This window comes from Folsomia candida, unplaced genomic scaffold, assembly GCF_002217175.1.
Source record: "Folsomia candida strain VU population unplaced genomic scaffold, ASM221717v1 Fcan01_Sc015, whole genome shotgun sequence".
Taxonomy (NCBI): domain Eukaryota; kingdom Metazoa; phylum Arthropoda; class Collembola; order Entomobryomorpha; family Isotomidae; genus Folsomia; species Folsomia candida.
The window spans coordinates 1,342,944-1,362,607 of record NW_019091207.1 but is presented as its reverse complement, the minus strand read 5'-3'; the positions used below and the strand labels follow the sequence as shown (position 1 = coordinate 1,362,607).

At 39.0% G+C, this 19,664-nt stretch overlaps 3 protein-coding genes and 1 non-coding gene across 6 annotated transcripts; 1 reads left to right on the top strand and 3 right to left on the bottom strand.

The window, feature by feature from the left end:
• Nucleotides 1–103: 103 nt before the first annotated feature.
• On the bottom strand, nucleotides 104–6,319 carry LOC118437702. The gene is made up of 8 exons (XM_035856996.1): nucleotides 6,203–6,319; nucleotides 3,359–6,108; nucleotides 2,538–3,315; nucleotides 1,849–2,447; nucleotides 1,603–1,715; nucleotides 1,258–1,514; nucleotides 1,039–1,188; nucleotides 104–957 (listed from the first exon to the last, which is right to left on the bottom strand). Exons 2-6 carry the CDS (start codon nucleotides 5,578–5,580, stop codon nucleotides 1,438–1,440), a joined length of 3,789 nt encoding a protein of 1,262 aa, XP_035712889.1. The 5' UTR covers nucleotides 5,581–6,108; nucleotides 6,203–6,319; the 3' UTR covers nucleotides 104–957; nucleotides 1,039–1,188; nucleotides 1,258–1,437.
• On the top strand, nucleotides 6,216–14,140 carry LOC110856126. Of its 2 annotated transcripts, XM_035856860.1 has the most exons (12): nucleotides 6,216–6,341; nucleotides 6,420–6,554; nucleotides 7,029–8,235; nucleotides 8,380–8,680; nucleotides 8,745–9,025; nucleotides 9,115–10,728; nucleotides 10,804–11,127; nucleotides 11,440–11,455; nucleotides 11,552–11,810; nucleotides 11,887–12,045; nucleotides 12,131–12,236; nucleotides 12,303–14,140. In XM_035856860.1, the coding sequence occupies exons 3-12, from the start codon at nucleotides 8,233–8,235 to the stop codon at nucleotides 12,768–12,770; spliced, it is 3,531 nt and encodes a 1,176-aa protein (XP_035712753.1). In that variant the 5' UTR covers nucleotides 6,216–6,341; nucleotides 6,420–6,554; nucleotides 7,029–8,232; the 3' UTR covers nucleotides 12,771–14,140. The 2 variants fall into 2 exon arrangements, with proteins under 2 accessions (XP_035712753.1, XP_021960261.1); XM_022104569.2 differs by having other exon boundaries at nucleotides 11,440–11,810.
• Nucleotides 11,154–11,247, bottom strand: LOC118437734. Its single transcript, XR_004836313.1, has one exon. It is a non-coding gene; the product is annotated as a U6atac minor spliceosomal RNA (small nuclear RNA).
• Nucleotides 14,141–14,394: 254 nt separating the features above from the next.
• LOC110856164 (serine/threonine-protein kinase PAK 1) lies at nucleotides 14,395–19,422 on the bottom strand. 2 transcript variants are annotated; one of them, XM_035856861.1, is made up of 17 exons: nucleotides 19,053–19,422; nucleotides 18,918–18,962; nucleotides 18,628–18,744; nucleotides 18,356–18,566; nucleotides 18,223–18,231; nucleotides 17,890–17,965; nucleotides 17,725–17,811; nucleotides 17,050–17,646; nucleotides 16,916–16,966; nucleotides 16,728–16,834; nucleotides 16,600–16,648; nucleotides 16,366–16,509; nucleotides 16,225–16,291; nucleotides 16,132–16,150; nucleotides 15,949–16,059; nucleotides 15,759–15,864; nucleotides 14,395–15,659 (listed from the first exon to the last, which is right to left on the bottom strand). In XM_035856861.1, the coding sequence occupies exons 3-17, from the start codon at nucleotides 18,687–18,689 to the stop codon at nucleotides 15,544–15,546; spliced, it is 1,812 nt and encodes a 603-aa protein (XP_035712754.1). In that variant the 5' UTR covers nucleotides 18,690–18,744; nucleotides 18,918–18,962; nucleotides 19,053–19,422; the 3' UTR covers nucleotides 14,395–15,543. The 2 variants fall into 2 exon arrangements, with proteins under 2 accessions (XP_035712754.1, XP_021960312.1); XM_022104620.2 differs by lacking the exon at nucleotides 18,223–18,231 and having other exon boundaries at nucleotides 19,053–19,416.
• Nucleotides 19,423–19,664: the final 242 nt, after the last annotated feature.

Sequence of the window (19,664 nt, the reverse complement as noted above, 5' to 3'; positions counted from 1 at the left end):
ACCCAAACAATACGTCTGTGAAGCTGTACATGGGTTTGAGTGCACTGCTGCCGCCCACCGTCCAGCTTCCTACCGCCAACCGCCGCCTCTCTTCCTACCGCCAACCGCCGCCTCCCTTCCTACCGCCTACCCGCAGATGCCACTTCCAAAAAACCTTGTACATCGACTTCTCTAACCCTTCGCCGTACCATAATACCCCAAAATGTTAATTTTACTCTAAAATACTCAAGAAATCCCGAAAACTAACTAACAAACTAACAAAATAATCCGCATAGATTCCTACAGCGGGATTTCAATCCACCGCCTCCATGCTTGTATATATTACTGACCACACCCCCTGGCATCAATTACTGCGGACCCGCACCCGCCAGATCCCTCTGGTCAAAATTACCAAACCGGTAAAAGTCATGACTTGGACTTTTTGCTAATTTTGACTTTGTCGCCGTTTCCTACAGCGGGATTTCAAACTACCGCCTCCATGCTTGCATATGTTATTGACCGCATCCCCGGTCATCATTTACTGCGGACCCGCACCCGCCAGATCCCTCTGGTCAAAATATCCAAGCCGGTAAAAGTCATAACTTGGAGTTTTTGCTAATTTTGGGTTTGTCGCCGTTTCCTACAGCGGGATTTCAGACTACCGCCTCCATGCTTGCATGTATTACCGACCACACCCCTGGTCATCTTTTGGTATGGTCCCGCACCCTCCAGATGCATCGGATCCATATAAATAAACTCAGAGTTACTTTTGTCTTCTTCCTTAGTTTTACTTTGATTCTCAATAATGAACATGTAGTATAGATTCGTATAACTTAAATTTATAAGCTTATCAAGTTAGTCAAATGGCGAGATGTTGGAAAGCTCTTTTCTTGCTTGGTGAAGTGGTGTTTTCAAGACATCAGAGTAAATTAGCTCCAGTGTTTTGGGAAGCAGAACGGTTGTTACTTGTAAAATGTCCTGAAATAAGAATATATAGTAAGAATACATAATACATAATTTCTTTAAATGTAAATTGTGAAATAATCATTGTCAAGATACTTCAAATCCTAGAGCAGAGATGTTTTTAAGCTTTTGGATATCGGAGGAAACTGTGGAACATATCTTAGAGCAAGATTTTGTGGTAAATGGATGTGATACCACCATTTGCTGCAAATTTCCAGAAAAGTTTGGCTTTCGTTCCACCCACATCTGCGTAAATAATGTATTAGAATATTACTATATCAGGTTCTAGTTAAATAGCTGGGAAAATTTAGCGACCTTTTGTCGAGCACATTTGTAGCCGCCGACAAATTCATCCCGATTGGCCACGTAAAGTTCCATTATGTCTTCTTTAATGTTGGAGTAAGCCATCATGAGTGAATCCTCAGTAAGATTCTCAACGATTCTGTACAATAATTACAATTAAATTCATCGTCCATATTATTATGTATTTGCAAGTTACTTATATCGCTGATATTGTTTCTCCTGGGTGACAAATTCTTCACCCAAAACTTGCTTCCGCAGCGATTGCTTGGCTAAGAATATAAGAGATTTTTATTGTTATAACTGTTATAAGAAATTTGGTAATAAATGTTTGCAAAAATTCAGTTAGGCTAATCAGACCAGAATTCCCTTGCTGATCCGTCAGAATGTCCGAGACTATTTTCCTGAACTTTGACTCCAGGTTAGCTGTGGTAGTCTCCTCTTCTTCCGCGGATGTTTTATTACGCCTTTGCCTATTTTTCCCGAATTTGTATAGGAATAAATTAGTATTTAGACTAGAATAAAACATCTTTCAGTCGGGCATTTTTGTAGAATACGCTATCAAACGGTTATTAAAGTTCGTTTAAATATTAAATACTACATTACCGAGTCTCCAAACATCCATCCATAGTTCGTGCTACATTATTTTGATTGTTCAGAGTAAGAACTTGTTGAAGGGGTTGAGAAGACCTGTCTCTCCCAATCTTTTGAACCCTTGCATTCTCTCTTGCCTTTTCCTCGTCAAGCTTGGTAAGCTCAGTCCTATTATGTAAATATCTATTTTTTCGTTCGCCTTTTTTTCTTTTGCTCCATGTCTCCTTGCATTCTTGAACTTCTTCTTGAATTAGTCCCTTTGGAATATCTCCACGTTCGATTTCGTCGTCATTTTGCAGCGTTTTTGTAACTAGCTTAGCTTCTTTGCTTGCTGGTTTCTTTGGTAGATTGTCGAATACAAATTTTTTGTTTTTACCATTTGTAATTTCAAAGCGATGCCGAACAAAGTCGGCGACATTTTCCGGTTCCACGATGAGATTTTGCTTTAATAGCCGAAACTCTGATTCACATGATCCATTCGTTGCCCGGACAAAGTTGGCGTTCTTGGTTTGCTGCACAACTCCACGTGCGAAAATTCCAACGTATGGGGCGTATGTCTTTTCAAACACGTTCAGCACAGTAGGATTGTAAAATGGGTTCAACTCTGCATCCTAATTCACGTGTTTTTCTTCAATTCTTCTTATTTTCTGAAAAGTGTGGTAGAATGGCGACTTCTCACGTAATAACCTACTTGCGTTTACTTCTTCCTCGTCTGGTCCTGCATAGTCATCCACTATAACGTCCCCATCCACCCATTCTTCAAGAGAAATTGACTTGATTCGCGCGAGATTGTGTTGGACATCTTCGTGGGACATCTTCTCCTTCCCAAATAGGGTACATATATCCTTCATGGCGATTTCCACGTCGTTTAGCGTTGACGCCTCTTGTAATTTGGCTAACCCTCGCACGCTCGCGTCCACGATCTCATTTCGAAATTTATGTCCAACGGGTTTCTTGCGAACATTGTCAAGAAATGACTTTGTCAAATGAGATGCACACAATTGTATGCACGCCGTATCTCCCGCAAACGTGTCCTCGTTTTTGAGGACGGCGTAACTTTTCTTCAAATATTCTTCTAGTTTCATTGTGTTATATCCCTCAGACACAGCATGAAGCATGGCGAAATTAAAGTCGGTACATATTACATCAGGGGCACTCTTCGTCTGATATGGGCGTAATTTTTTCACACCTCGCTTGATGCTAGTAAGAGGACCCGCAATATCATTGGATTGACCTCGCATTAAAACACTGTCAGCCACAATGAAGCTTCCCTGCTTCGTTTGCGCCACAATAGTGTACAATAACAATGAGTTCCTTTTGTTCCTGTGAGTTTTTTCAGCAGGATCATTGCTAGGATATAGGGCATCTCGTGGGAGGGGCTTTAAAATACCTCCTGTCGCATCAATTCCCACAATAACATATTCTCGTGAAATTGTGTCCGTAAATAATTTTATTGATTGCTGGTCGAAAAGATCCAGCCTAAAAAGTTTTGCATCCAAGTTAAAATCTTGGATGTAACCACAAATTGTGGCGTTGGCGTTGTGGCTTGTCTGGTAGTGATTTTTCAACAACATTAGAAGCCAGTCTGACTTTTCCTTTGGACTCTGATTTCACAGTTCGTAGAGCGTCTGCACTGGGAGGAACGCTTTTATGTAAAAGCTCGAGCCCTTTCACATGGCTCAAGTCTGTGAGAAATATCTTTGCTGCCGATGTAGTTGATAATTGGTTTGATAGTTTTTCTCGTTCGATCCCCGTGATTGGCCTTGACGTCCTTTTTCCTTGGACGAGGGTGAAAACTCCGAAAGATTCCAAGGTAGTTTCCAAGGCCTCTCCCTGGATTGGTTTGCATGGGAAAGTTACTTGAAATTTGATTCCACATGAGCAGTATCCTTCCTGTCGAGCGAATGGCTGATCTTTTTTCCTTTCCGAATAATAATAGGGCTCCCGCCTATTCTTAAAACGGCAAAGGATGCCAGCTTCCCGAAGTTTCTGCGAAATAACGTCCCCACGAATCTTGTTTTCTACAAATTTTGAGGTTTTGTAGTCAAAAAATTTGGAAGCTTCGTTTGGGGAAAATATAACTGTCATTTTTTTAGGCGGAATATAATTCAGTTCTTCCTGAGAAATGCCAAGGACAGTACAAACTGTGTCCACATCGAGTTGTACATCAGCTAAAGGTGCGTGAACTCGTACGGTTTCATTTTCGTCGGCTGACCATGTCTGGTGATCGAACTGGTGTGAGGTTTCTTGTGCGTCTTCCTCGTTATTTTGCATATCCGCCTCGGAACCTCCATTTGCATCATTCTCAGGTCCGTCGTGTTTTTCGGTATATGTGTCATCATCAAACTTCTGTACGTCGTCGTTGCCGTCATTTTGATCTCCGTTTTCAGAATCCAGGTCGTCGTTCCCATCTTTTTCAATACTGTCATTTTTATCAGTTTCTGCTGCATCCCGACATTCCAGACAATACCACTCATTGGACTCTTTGTAGTCGCAATGATTTTTTCCGACTCCGTCCTTTTGGTAATGATACCACTTACCACATCCATCACATTCTACCGCTGGCAAGTGGTCGTCCCCACGAACTCCGCAGTTGCACCAGCTTTCTTTTACGCTTCTTGTCTTTCGTGGCACGTAGTATTCTGCTGTTGGATAGCGCTTCGAAGGCTTTGGGCTTCTTCTGGTTAATCTCCTTGCCGTGCCATGTTCTGGATGAAAGGGTCTATGAACCACGGGGCTCTTATTTAATACTATACGGGCGTGCTCTGCTTGGACGTCCTGGAGACCCTCAGCTTGTGCGCCAAAGCTTTCTTCAGGTAGGTCTTTGTGGGCGTGTTCTGTTTGAACAGGTTCGGTTTGGGTTACGAGGATTTGCTCATCTTGGGCGACGCCGACATGCTCCAGTAGCGCGGTTGTGATAAGTTGTACTAGATCAACTTGTATGTTCTCTGTGTGAGCGTGGGGGGCGTCATCAGCTTGGCGTTGCTCAATTCCAAGTTCGCTAACGAGGTCGGCTTGGTTTACGAAGATTTGTCCATCGTGAGCGATGGGTTCGTCTTCAAGAACGACGACGTGGACAAATTCTACTTGGTCAGCTTGTGTGTCCTCGGTTTGGGCGTGGGGGACGTCTTCAGCTTGTGTCTCCTCAGTTTGGGCGTGGGGGGCGTTTTCAGCTTGTGTGTCCTCGGTTTGGGCGTGGGGGACGTCTTCAGCTTGTGTCTCCTCAGTTTGGGCGTGGGGGGCGTTTTCAGCTTGTGTGTCCTCGGTTTGGGCGTGGGGGACGTCTTCAGCTTGTGTCTCCTCAGTTTGGGCGTGGGGGGCGTTTTCAGCTTGTGTGTCCTGGGTTTGGGCGTGGGGGTCATAGGTGGTTGCATATAATGGGACATGCTCGGACACAATTTCTTGTGCCGCTCGACGTCTTTTCGGAGGGTTCGTCTCTTCACGAAACTCTGCCATTTTGAGGAAAAATCCTCGACAGAGTTCGTGTGGCACCCTTTCTTCTCGCAGAAACGCCGTCCAAAACTCTTTTTCGCAGAAGGATACCGTATTATTATGAGCTTTGTTCATGTCTGCTTTGGAAAATTTCATCTTGGACGACTTGTAGGAAACGGCAACAAAGTCGAAACTAGCAAAAAGTCCAATTATGACTTTTACCGGCTTGGTAATTTTGACCAGAGGGATTTGGCGGGTGCGGGTCCGCAGTAAATGATGACCGGGGATGCGGTCGATAACATATGTGAGCATGGAGGCGGTAGTTTGAAATCCCGCTGTAGGAAACTGCGACAAACCCAAAATTAGCAAAAACTCCAAGTAATGACTTTTACCGGCTTGGTAATTTTGACCAGTACTATCTGGCGGGTGCGGGTCCGCATTAAGTGATGACCGGGGGTGTGGTCGGTAATATATGTGAGCATGGAGGCGGTAGTTTGAAATCCCGCTCTAGGAACCTATGCGGACTATTTTATTAGTTTGTTAGTTAGTTTTCTGGATTTCTTGAGTATTTTAGAGTAAAATTAACAATTTGGGGTATTATAGTACGGCGAAGGGTTAGAGAAGTCGATGTACAAGGTTTTTTGGAAGTGGCATCTGCGGGTAGGAAGAGAGGCGGCGGTTGGCGGTAGGAAGCTGGACGGTGGGCGGCAGCAGTGCACTCAAACCCAGGTACAGCTTCACAGACGTCCAAACAATGTTGTTCCTCCGCTTCCTTCCTTCCTTCTCGCTCGCACGCTAAAAAAACGCTCTGCTGCTATATGACTATGCACTATTAATCCCCTAAAGGCCACACCCACACAAACCGATATTTTCAGAAATTTTGAAATCCAGTCAAAAAAATAAAATCCAATTTTATATTTTATCCTAGATTTACGCTTTGTTTACGTCCTGTGTGGGTGCGCTTTTCTGCCAATGTCAGGATTTAGTCGCAGTCGTCCGTGATCAGCAGCTCTCTCATTGGCGTGTATATTATATTCCTCTGCTATTCCTGCTTCATCACGTCCTCGTCAAAGGTTCGCGTTTTATTTTTCTCCTTTTTCGAAAAAATTAATTGTAATTAGTTAATTGGTGTGATTTAATTGATGATGCAGTGGACAGGATAGTAGACTTAGAGGAAGAGTGGTGGCCAGGGACGTGGACACCCCTTCAGTCCTTCTCCATGGGACTCCGAAAGGATTTCTGCCCCTCCAACTCTTTCTAACCTTCGGCAGCCAAAATTGTCCTGCGTAAGTTAATTAATACTTTAATTGGTGGATAAGCTACTTATCGAAGGTGGTGATGGGTCATGTTTGTTGTGGTGGAAAAGGTTGAAATGAAAGGGAGCGTGTTTGGGTTAAAGATTTTGTAATTAATAACAAAATCCGTTCATTCACCGTTTTTATGGGCTTTAGTATAAGACTGAGGACAATAGAAGGAGAATTAATTTGTGTTATATTTGCATTAATATGGGAGAAAGTAAGAACAATGAGGCTTTTGGGATTTTCCTTTTACATTAAAGAAAGCCAATTTAGTACAATTGGTAATAAAAACGGAGTTTATTATTGGTAAAATTTGAAATTTATATAAGCCTGTTGGAGCGTGGATTTTATATGTAAATTAGATACAATTTATTTGTTTATTAAAATCCAAACGTAAATGAATCGTGGATTGAATTAGTTATAATTTTTATTGTGAATCTTTTTTCTTTTTGTTATTTTCAGTCCAAAAATCTTCGGATGCACGTCGCGGTCCATCTTTCTTCAGCTGGTCGAGGTTGTCGCCCAATCAGTCTCCGAAGAAAGACCCGCTCGTCATCTCCGAAGAAGATAAAGCAACTTACATCTCAACCAACATCTGAGGAGCAGTGAACGTCGGTCATCGTTAAAAACGTCACCACCATTACGATGCCTTGGACCGCAACTAATTAAACCACCAACCACGACCTAATCTTCTAACAAACGGCTACAACAACTTCTCCTCGTCGATCATCATCCACTACACATTGAACATACTATTGAAACGAAATTAGAAGCTAAGAATAATAACCTTGAACCTCCCCCATCCATCACCACAGATTTTAAACGGCATACATAGATACAGAACGACGCTATAGGGGAGAGTAACATTCAACGATCAACTTACACCCACCGTATTAATTTAATTATAATAATAATTAATTAATTAGCTAGGTTATATCTCTACATACAGCATTACTTCCATCCGTGGTTGGAAGTGAAACGGGTTACAAAATCAGATAGGTAAACAAAGAAGTAAGAATATTAATAATTAGCTTTTATTTAAGTCCTTTAGTTGCAAGCTAACAAGAAGTTCCGTAATATTTCATGGAACACAAATTACAAGAAACGGACAACTTTATTAACTTTCAACGTTCCGGCTTCTTGTCCCGTTTCAGCCCTTTTGTTGCTTACGCCATTTTTCGCAAACGTTACTTGTTCAAGATCATCCATTGTTGAGTTATTATTATCATTATTATTATAATTTCTTGCTCCTGTCATTATTTCGGTCCGACTTTTGAGTTTTTGTTCAGAAACAACCCAAATTGGTCAAAGTATTGGAACCCTTTTCCGTATCATTCGTTCAGTTTGTCCAGTCGAGTATATAGTTCAGAGACAAGGGGAGTTAATTAATTGGTTTAAACTTTCCAGGATATATAATAAGCACACATACAAAAAAAAGTTAGTTTCCTTCTTTGATCCTTTCCTGTCCAAATACCTTTCAACCTTTTTTAGGTACTAGGTTACATTGGGTAGGATTAGTAGGAAACGAACGAACTATTTAAGTACTCATTCACATACATACACTCGAACGTGGAATTAAACCTTCTGAACTAACTAATGTACCCAAACTGGAAAAGGTTCTTTTCTCATCAATATCTGGGTCCCTCGACGGAAGCTGTGAATATATATGGTAAAGAATATCTAATTTTTATCAGCTTGCCAGCAAGCAATATTATTGAATACTTATTGCATACATAGTTAAATATTGTGTGCTGGTGACTCAGCCAGTGTTTTTATCAGTAATTGAGTTGTATTTATTTATACATTTTTGCAGTATGAAAGGATGAGAGTGGAATCCTGTGGTCCCCTTTTTGCGCAATCCGCAGACACGAACATCAATTTGGGAGACATATTCTTTTCTTCCAATCATCGCCTCTCCGAACCTATTGCTATTATCAATCCAAAGAAAAATTTGCTGGTAGGAGAGAACGAGGAAGAAGAAGATTTATTAAAACTTGACAACTTGAGAGTGACGTCGACGAACCGACTCCATCCAATTGAACATCCACTTCCTCCAGTTGGCTTTTTCCTTACTGACGAAGAATGGTCACTGATCGACAAACAACCTGATTTAGGTATTTTCAATAAAAATAAGCTGTTTGAATTTGATAATGATTTTATGTTTTAATATTAAATTAGAATCTGGAGAGGCAGAGAAAATGAGTGACCACCTTCCCATGAAACCCTATTCTCCGCTGTCAGATACCTGTGCAAATTTTAATAATCTGGGCAAACAACAATTACTGATGCCGAACTGCTACAATAACCCTCAACCTTTTGGATCTCCTTCGTCAACAGTGACGACCAATGAGGACGATGATTCCAACAATAACAACGTCATTCTCCCAAAGTCGTCCTCGTCGTCGTCATTTTCTCAGTTAGAAGGCCCCGAACTATGTACCAATACTAACTATGTACAGGTAAACCATATTACAAAATAATAATTTAACTTTAATTATTTAGGAAGTCGTTCGCGTTTATGTTATGCTTAATTTTATTTTAATTGCAGGATGATGATGTGCAAGAGTGTAAAGAATATGATCCAATCTTTGTGCGTCCATTATCTCCTGACGAATACGATGACACCATGCCCTTCAATCCCAATCCTACTTCTGTGCAGTGCTCCTCATTCTTTCCTTCTTACAACACTAGTACACTCGCCGAAGAGGATGAGCAGTACAATCAAAATTTCGAAATTTCATGGAACATTGGCGGTTCCTCCGTCGCAATTGGAGAAGTGTATGTTATCGAGTCACACTACCCACCCATTTCTTCCGTTTCCACTGAACATGGTCACACTCATGTGCAACAGAGTCCTCATTCGTGCCACCATCCAAACTGTGAACAGCAACAAGAATTCTTTGTACCAAGTGACAATTTGTTGAATGACGGAGAATGTACCCATGATTACTTTGAAGATTGGCAGTCTCAATCCATTTTCTTGTCGACGGAAGTTGACAAGGCCAAGTTGAAATGGAACCAGAACCAGAATGGGGGTAACAGTAAGCCCCCTGCTTTTGGGGGAAACCAATGCAGCGAATCATTTCAACAACAACATCATCATCAGGCATCCATAGGTGGACGGAAAGACGAAATGAGTTCATTCTTGTCAAAGTTCGACGACAAAGTTGCTGCTATTTGGGGAGGTGGTGGTCACATTGAGGCCCAAGCTTTCCCTTCTTACGCCACCGGAGGATACAACATATCCGCCGAGTGTAAACCAGTTAGTTGTAATAATAACGTGTACCCATGGGCCAGCCCTTCCGTCACAGCAGAGGAGCAGATTGGCTCACATTATTACGACATTCAAAATCAGATCGACCAGCAAGAACGTCAGCTAGCAACGCTAAACAACTTTGGCGATGATGATAATGACGATGACGATGGCAGCTCTTCATTTCAAGGATATGACCCACAACAGCAAATGTTGAGCTTCTCATATCACGACGCTTCTATCCATAAACCCATATGTTTTACTCACCCCTTTGACCTTGTAGTCGACCCAGACGGGATAATCTATCCCAACGGAAGAAACTCGGTTATTGACTCGATGATAAAACATTTTGGATTTCCACCACAGCCACCGACTGCAACAGAAGAAGATTCTAACACTATTCACTCCCACGAAATAGTTGACGACGATCCCGAATCATCTTCTTATTGTGGTGCTGCTGCTGCCGCTGAAGAAAACGACACTAGTTTGAGACAACTGAATCATTCAGAGTTTTCTGGTTTCAAACCGTATATACCAGGAGTAAATGGAAAGTCTTCGTCAGTTCCAGGGTTGAATGGTAGTGGTGGCCCCGTCGTGAAAGATCCTGCAGACGCGGCAGAGATTAGCGCCGTGCAGGAATTTTTTGGCAGTTTGGATTTGGAGGGTGGCGACAATGTGGGGGATTTTGACCTGGAAGTTCACGAATTGCTCAAAGCGAAACCCAAAACATTTTATGAGCAACACTTTCCCCCGGCCAACTTACTCTACAGCTGGACCACGCACTTCACACCGATTGATGTCATCGAGCAAATTAGTAACTACAAGTATTCTTCCCCTCCTGGCATCCTTCCTCCTGGTCATGAAAATAACCCTAACCTTCCGGAGTATTACACGCTGTTTGCTGGAGCTGTAAGTTAAATCACTAAAATCATATATTTAATAAACAGCAAAGTTTTCAATGTCCTTTATATTATCCGTTCACAGGAGAAGGAATACAACCTCTTTCATCGCCCTGCAAAGACATTGTTCCCCATTCGGTTTAAACTCTGTCCTCAACCAGAGAAGGCTGTTCAAACCGAATCTAAGGACTTGCTACCTTCAGGAAATGAAGATACCACTACCATCCAACAACACGAATCACACCGACCTCTCACCGGTTTTGATTGGGGAAGTTACGGCTACAATGAAGATCTCCTAAGTATTTCTAGTGGATCCCGAACCCCCTTTGAATTTAAGCCCAACAGCACATTTCTCGATACTGAAAATAACAACAACAACGATGTAGTTCAAGCAACGGATTGGTTCCTGGTGAGTAAATTAAAATTGCAAATGCAAAAAAATAGTGGCCAATTGTGTGCTGCAATTGACCGGGTGTGTCGTCCGACCTTGTCAAGGGGAGTGCTAACTTTCTCTCCTTTCATACAACACGGGGTAAATTGAGGCATGCCAAGAATATATACTACCCAGATTTTGATACCAGTTCCACAAACTCGTTGCAATTACGCCATAACTTTTCTCGATTTGTACAAGTTGTGCAACTCCCTTGACAAACAAAATCAATTAATCTTTATAGTCGTTTGAGATTTATGCATTAATATTTTCATTTTTTTTTAATTACAGGACGATTCCAATTATGGTAACAAATTTAATAATGGCTACAATGGATATGCAGTTGGATTTCAACCTGCCACTCAATCTACATTCGATCAATCTGATTATTGCTGCGATTCAGGGATTGGAATTGATGCTTCTTCTAGAGCTGGATTTTATGAAGACGTTTATTCCGGCGAATATGGCGAAGGGGAATATGATTTTTGTAGTGGGGGTGATGGTGCTGTCGGGTTTAATGAAGGGGCAGGTGCAGGAGTCGTTTTACAACCGTATTCTACTATGAATAATGATGTTGATTATGGGCAATTTCAAACATTCTCATACAACACGTGGAGCACGTCGACTACTTCTGGAAAGGCTGGAAAGAGTAGTCGCCGACGGTAATTAAAGACGGATTTAAGTTAGTAAAATGAAAGTTAATATGGTTAAAACTGAGTTTCTTTTCCTCTGTTTTAGAACAAAGGGGAAACCGTGTAAATACTTTTTGGTGGACGGCTCATGCAAGCGAGGATTAAATTGTAAATTTTCCCATGACTTGACGACATGTCGTTACTGGGCGGAAGGATCGTGTCACAAGGGTGATGCATGTCCTTACATGCATTGTTTCTTTGAGAGGTAAATAACACAAATTGGCTTATGCGTAATTAATAACCGACATTACAAAAAGGGGATTACATAAAATTTGCTCATTCATAATCAGGAACAACTTTAACTACCAAGACGAGAAACGCAGGCAGGAGAACCGATATCATTTACAATCGGAAAATGATTTTCCTGCTCTGGACGGATCATTTGGATGTAGTACGGTAAGTTAATATAAAATAACTGCCTTACTTTAAGTTTTATATTAATATTATTTGATGTCTTTACAGTTGTCTAGTCGTGAACAAACGTCAATTATTAATAATCCACAACAACAAGCGGACTCTGGCAGTTCCGCAGTGGAATGCCACCTCATGCTGGCTGATCCTGCTGGCTCAATGTATGATAACTTTGGATATGGTTTACCACCCTCAGCCGCCGAAAGTCACGGATTTTTTATGCCGATGGAACAACCACAACAACAACGGGTCGTCAAAAAGGTACCTCCCCCTCCAGGAAAGAACGAATTGAAAAGGAGTGGAAGTAATAATCATAATCATGGCCGACAAATCGGAAAACTTCAGACGGAACAGCAAGGCAGCAGCAGCAGCAGCAGCAGTTACAATTGGCCCAGCAACAGACACGGAAATAATAAAGGAAGCAACAATTCAAATAATAATAACTGGATTTCATCTATGATAAGTGTGAAAGAGAAGAGAAAGAAGAAAAAGCAACAAAAACAAGAAAGTATGGTTTGAACGGAATTCTTTGCCCATTTTTAGGAAGAAGAAAAAGATTTAGGTTTTTGGCTAATAATGTTATGTTTCAATGTATGTATGTGTGTGTCCGTAGTAGCAAAGTTAAATAGGGACTTAAAGTGGTGTTTCAACTAAGAAAAGATGCAAGTTGATATTTCAAGTATTCCTTATTGGAATTATTGGTAGATAAGATGATGAATTGGACTGGTAAACCTGATGTATGTAACGTACATAAGAATACTATTGTTCTTTTTGAAATGGATGTTAGTTTTGCGAAAGGGATTCTTATCGTTAAGGCCACACTTCAACTGTCGGTAAAAAAAAGGATTACTATCCAAATTGTTACCCATTTCTGACAGAAAAATCTTTCCAAATGAATTACATTAATTGGCTGGCCACCAATACAAAATTGTAAAGTAAAGTTTATTCATTTATCCATTCGTCCCTTTAAATGTTCTAATATTTAGACACCAATATTTGGCGAAAATAGATTGGCAAAAAATTTCAGAGAAAATGGTTATATTATTAATACCCTTAATTTAGGTCACTTAAAAAATACAGAATCAGAAGGAAAAAACATTAAACAGGAAACTAAAAGTATCTGATGTTAAACAGTGAGTAAGTTGTGTACACAGTACTATATTATATTAATAAGTGCAGTGAAGTTACTTTCCTATTAATCTCGCGTGATTTTATGAAAGTTTAAAGAATATATCCGTATAATTGGCTACTAATTGTTCTCACGGAGTGAGAGCCTCATTTTTAAATTTGAAACTAATTCGGCCATTAAAAACTAACTTCAATAGCCTTAGTCATTTGTTATTCTATTAATATGTAAACTCATGAAAAGAAAACTCAAATTATTACCCTTTGTTGATTCGATTTTGTATTCGGTTGTAAAATTGAATTGTTTAAAGAGATGATAAATTTGTAATTTTTGTGGTATCGTTACACACATTCAATTGTCAAGTGTAATGAGAGAAGAATTTTTAAGAAACGCGGAAACCTCTCAAATGTGTGGTATATGGGTCATCCCATCAATGAAACATTCGTAAATTGGTTTAAAAAAATATTAATTATGTGCAGAAGTATGATGGGATCGTCTATTGAAGTCGATGGACGGAAACAATAAACATGCTGACGACAAAATAAGTCGACCTGCTAATGTGTGATCAACCACGAAAAAGTAAATATGAGAAGAATGAATAAATAATTGGATCGACATGAAGAATCTGACAGCAAGACTTGAGTCATTATTAACGACAAACACAAGAACAGACAAAAATATATAACTGTTTAATGAATGTCAGAATGAAATGTCAGAAAGGAATTGAAAATAAAAACAAAAAATGTCAGTCTTGCAAAAAAAATTGGTATCTAAACTGATTTATTCGTCATTTATAGTTTGTAGCTCTCTCATGCAGTCTCATTTAATAGGCTAATCTCAATTGGTTCACGCACAGCCAAGCAGTACGTCGGTTTATTAGAAATTTACGAATTATAGGAATTTCCTTAGTCAGCTAGATAACCATCCATTAAAATCTGATGTGAAATAATCACGTAGTCTATAATCACGTAATCATGCAAATTTAAATAATCTTGGACATTGGAATCAATCCCCACATTTAATTCTGCGATAAAAATTAGGCATTTTATTACCATTTTGCGTGAAATTCCGTTAAACATATACATTCGGTATTATCATGCGAATTTAAAAACTATTTTCAAGAATCTGCTTGATAAACCAGAAGGCGTTTACTTTACATTACAATGCACAAACACTTACACAATAAAAAGGTATTAAAAATTAGGCAGCAGAGTCAAACGCTAAAAGTTATACAAAAAAAGGTCTTAATTTTTTCACTACACAGATTTTGATCGGGATATTAATAATTTAAGAAATTTTGATAGGTTTTTCATTCCAGTGTTTTATATATTCATCACAAGTCTATTAGACGATATATGTACATGTAAAGACGTCGTTGGATCTGTAATGTTTCATTTTTGATTATATCATTGCTTCTACTCATAATATTTCTAAAATGTAGACGGTATTGAATTCCTTCGATTTTAAAATTTCCATATATATGTATCACTCCAGATAATGTTTCGTTTTGTTAATTTAGGAAATTTAAATAACTTAAAGGATGTGGACAATAGATTTTCTGGTTTTCTCTCATAGACTCTGCATGGCTGGTTTAGCTCACTCACACTGCTTTGATTCTCGATAAGTTATCGACGATCGATAACTGGTATTTATATTTTGTTGCAGCAGCTCAACCAATATTTATATGTACATTTGTATCTACTGGTTCGAAGATTATTTTTTCTATTACTACTGGTTTGACTGATACATCAGCATGATTAGGTAAAAATACACAAAAGATGACAAGATGGAACATGAATACAAGTACACAATGGTAATTAAAAAACTTGGATACAAACAAACGTACAACCGTTTCAAAAATAGTTTAGGACTAAAAATTTGGCGTATGTGTAAGGTTATTGCCTTTGTAATAATGATTATCATCATTATACGTTTCTCTCAGACGACAAGTTCCTGGAAACGTTGAATTCCTATCTACCGAACTCAGGATTCTCTTAAAACTCCTCAGAGCTATTTATAATTAAGTATTAAAGAATACAAATAATTACAATAATTATTGTTAATCTTTAGCTTTCTGGCGTAAAGGCAGATGTGACAAGACCATTTTGCATAATTATGTATGTATAATGATAAAAGTATCATGAAGAATTATTAAAATTTAGTTTTTTAGCTACGTCTCGTCGCCTCTTTCGCAGCAACTATCAGGGGTGTGAGGCTTGTCAAAGGTTTCGCTTTTTGTAGGAATCGATGTCTTAATAATTCTGAGGCAGTTTGTCGGACGTCTGTAAGATTAAAGTAACAATAATAGAATTACTATTTAGCATGGAGAAGGAAGGTTAAATTGGTCCAATCTTCAAAAGAACGGATAATTATGTACTTACCAACGTCTACTTCTAAACAACAATCTAAAAATTCTTGAAATTCGATACTTAATTTGTCTCTGTCTTTTATTTCGGGTTTTCCATTTGTTGCTATCAGGTAGAGAGCCTGATAAAAGTACAAAATTCAACAATGGGATATTTGTTTACTGAATTATGTATAAACAATAATAAACATATCAAAAATGGATACCTTTATTGGATTTTCATTGAGGTATGGTGGTTCTCCATCCACCATTTCGATGGCCATGATTCCTAGAGACCAAACGTCAACTTTTGGCCCGTACTGTTTTCTCGTCACGACCTAAAATACATACATATTTTTTTATGACGCTCATGAAAGTTATTCATATGACGCTCAGTAAATATAACGTACTTCTGGTGCCATCCAATATCTAAAAGAAATATTAGCATTAACTAAATTATGTTAAAAACCAATTGTATTTTTCAAACAAGAATAAATACTTACGGTGTTCCAACCATAGTTGTACGCTTGTTCTGTTCAGGACTAATTTGTGCACAAAAACCAAAATCGGCTGTAAAAAACAAAATAATTAGTCATATACGTGATATCAACTACACACGATACTGTAGGAATTACTATACTTACTAAGCTTGACAGAACCGTCCATTCCTAATAAAATATTGTCGCTTTTAATGTCCCTGTGGATCACATGATTTATGTGCAAAAACTCTAAAGCTTGCAAAACTTCTCGGCACACTGCAGCTATTTGTCCCTCATCCATGCAAGTTTCTGAAAGGCAAAAAATAGTTGCATGAATTTGTCCATTGTTTAATCAGATTGAGGAATTAGTCACAGAAATTAACTTTTGCATAAGCTTACCCGTTACAACGTCAGTCAGACTTCCGCCAGGGAGATATTCCATTATAACCTGTAGTAATTATCAAGAACGTGTTTATTTATGTGCAAGGATTTTTCATGGTACTTATAGCAAGTGACACGAGGCATACCCAAAGCTCATCCACTACTAAATGAGAATCTAAATAATTTACAACGTTGCGATGTTTATTTTGGCGCATCACTAGAATTTCGTTAATTATCAGTTCTTTCTTGGGTTCTGAAAAAAAATCACAAATTGCCGTTTTTAATTTTCATTCTCCTTTTAGTCTGACATTAGAGTGGAATTATTGTCACTTACGTTGCTTCAAGTTCATCGTCTTAATTGCCACTTCCTGTGCGGTGGATGCTTCTAAGGGTTACAATATTCCAAAAAGATTAGAATCTAACATATCTCGAAGAATGTTAAGCATAATTTTATCAAAATTACATTACCTAAGGCAGTATACACAGTGCCAGAAGCACCTTGGCCGATTTTTTCTAATCTAGTGTACTTTTTGTTGGGGTCTCCGATACTGACAATGCCACGTAATTTGGCATAAATTTCTTCATCACTCATCTTCTTTCTCTTTTGCCGTTCTGCTCGCTCAGTGGGCATTGGAGGTACCTGCGTGGTAGGTGGGGGAGGATCTCCAACCGGAAGTGGTTGTTGACTCGTGGTGGGAGAAATGTGTCGAACCGGCGAAACAACTGCGGTGTTACAATTTTTATCCACAAAGCTGCCATTGAGAGCTCCGAACGGGGGCTCTTGATCTTCTATAGGTTTTGTGTAAATTGATTTGGTTCTTTCTGGTCTTGCTGCCACTGGAGGTGGGGGTGGAGTGTAGTGGTGAATGGGACTAGAGTGCGTGCTATGTTTTTGGGGACTACATAAAATTGGAACATGGCTGTTTGGTGCACTTGAGGAGTGTTCATGGTGATGATGGTGGTGATGATGATTATCAGTATCTTTCCCGGAAGGCGTTTCAGGCGTCGTAGGTGGCGAACTGGAGGGATGACTTCCGGAAGTGGGGGTTCGACTGCTGTTACATTCTGGACAAGAAAATAAGCATATTTGAAACTTTGTCACATTGTCTTTTGTGAAAAAAAACAAGACAATTGCTCTCATACCACTATTAACTTTTGCGGCCGTCATATACTTCGATTCCTGTTGCTTATTGGCTTTAGCGTCAAACCATTTTAAAACATCCAGGACAGCTAAAATGAAGAATCGAAAACGAATGATTAAGATCTTATTTTTACGATAATATTTTAAAATCAAATGAAAGATGAAACCTTGAGGATTGTTCTTTTGTTCTTGCTTGGAGATGTTCGAACTGCTCAAGAGAGCTTTCCACTCATTCGGCATGCCCTAAAATGTAAATATAAAATGCAATTAATAAAATCATAATTAATATTAAAATAATTGGCATTTTAACTGTTTTAGTGCTACACATTGTGCTGATTGTGTTATTAATACCAAAAAATAAATAACTACATATTATTATTAGACCATCTTCCCACATCTTATTTATCATACAATAAATATATGTACGACGAGGACCATGATTAAACAGAAAGTGTCACGCCATTCAGAATCAGAAGAAACACCAACGTGAACTGACTTACTTTCAATGGCTGCATTATGATATCATTCAATCAATGAGAAAGCATGTTAAAGAAAAATGCCGAATGGTGGTATTAGGTCATGAATTTCTCGGCAATGTCACAGTTTCTTGAAAAATTTTGATAAAACATTTACCGTAAATTCTCCCGTGATCGGATCGAATCCAACGTGAACCGTGTGTTCGAAGTTGGTTGGGTATGAAATGTTAAGCTTCTCCATTCCTGACTCGATTTTATTTTTGGTTTGTTTAATTAGATTTTTGGCTTTCGAGCTAGCTTTCTTCTTCTCGTTTTCAGGCTCTTTCGGTAAAGGCTTGTACTCCACCGGAACAAGTGATGGATCAGGACTGCGAAATAATTACACAAATTGAAGGCACAAATCGCAAGTTTAAAAAATGGTGTCAGTACCGATTGCTAGTTAGTCTAACTGGTGGTGCCGGTGGTTTATCTTCGTCATCCATTGACATCATGGTTTCGAAATTGTTGCAATATTAAATCTCAATCAGAGTAGAGTCGCGTCGAAATCTGCAACAAGACAAACAATTTTAAAGTTTATTACGCGTCATTATTGAAAATTTCAATTTGAAATGTGGAACAGAACTCGAGCAGTTCCGTGTTCTGAGCACAGAATTGCTCTTTAAACCGAAATTTATTTTATTTTTAATTTATAACCAACATATGATTTATAGTTCACCCACCTTTGTTTGATTCTGCTTAATCAAAACTACGAGCCAAATATAACCCTGTGTAAAGAAATCTGGTATTAATCACAGTTCCCAAACATGATGAATTACTCGCAGAGGAACTGCTCTCCAGATATTAAAATTACTCACAATTGCACTCGGAACGCAGAGCACTCATTCTTCTTTTTTATAACAACCACCATTAAATCCACAGAATTTTACACCATTTATGCTTCCACATATCTATCTATCCTGTCACACTCTCAAAAAGCGAAGAACAGAACTGCTTGTGAAAGTATTACTCATTCTTTATCAATTTACGACTCATACTACCCTCCAACTAAAACCATTGCAATGGCAAAACCATACCAATATGTTGCGCTTAAATGGATCCGTTCACTTCATCATCGTCATAATAACGCTGCTCTGTTAACTAAAAACTATATACAACAAACAACAATCTGACTGGGCTGATGTCAGATCTTGAATGAAAAAAATGAATGAATTAACTCCCATCAGCGTGTGCACCTAAAAGCTAAGTTTCAGTTCTCTCCACTCCACAACGCGTTGGGTTAGTTGAGAGCACACAAGCTCTTAACAACTTCACCATGTAGGATAGATATTATTGTCAAGTCTTTTTAGTTTTCATCCCAACATGAAATCCAATCCAACCTACTATATAAGAAGGAAGTAATATCATGAAGAAGAACTGAGAATCCAATCTACGAATCCATACTATACTCTGGCTGACTGAGAGGCCTG

What these genes read in the sequence shown, in the direction of transcription:
- LOC118437702 (XM_035856996.1), bottom strand. Translation starts at nt 5,580, where the DNA reads ATGCTCACATATGTTATCGACCGCATCCCCGGTCATCATTTACTGCGG. An exon ending in CAGGACCAGACGAGGAAGAA is followed by an intron (nt 2,448 to 2,537) that starts GTAAACGCAAGT and finishes CACGTGAATTAG; the next exon opens with GATGCAGAGTTGAACCCATT. An exon ending in GGATCAGCAAGGGAATTCTG is followed by an intron (nt 1,515 to 1,602) that starts GTCTGATTAGCC and finishes TTATATTCTTAG; the next exon opens with CCAAGCAATCGCTGCGGAAG.
- LOC110856126 (XM_022104569.2), top strand. An exon ending in CCAATACTAACTATGTACAG is followed by an intron (nt 9,026 to 9,114) that starts GTAAACCATATT and finishes TTTTAATTGCAG; the next exon opens with GATGATGATGTGCAAGAGTG. An exon ending in ACACGCTGTTTGCTGGAGCT is followed by an intron (nt 10,729 to 10,803) that starts GTAAGTTAAATC and finishes ATCCGTTCACAG; the next exon opens with GAGAAGGAATACAACCTCTT.
- LOC110856164 (XM_035856861.1), bottom strand. Translation starts at nt 18,689, where the DNA reads ATGATGTCAATGGATGACGAAGATAAACCACCGGCACCACCAGTTAGA. An exon ending in GACGATGAACTTGAAGCAAC is followed by an intron (nt 16,835 to 16,915) that starts GTAAGTGACAAT and finishes ATTTTTTTTCAG; the next exon opens with AACCCAAGAAAGAACTGATA. An exon ending in TAGTAGTGGATGAGCTTTGG is followed by an intron (nt 16,649 to 16,727) that starts GTATGCCTCGTG and finishes TAATTACTACAG; the next exon opens with GTTATAATGGAATATCTCCC.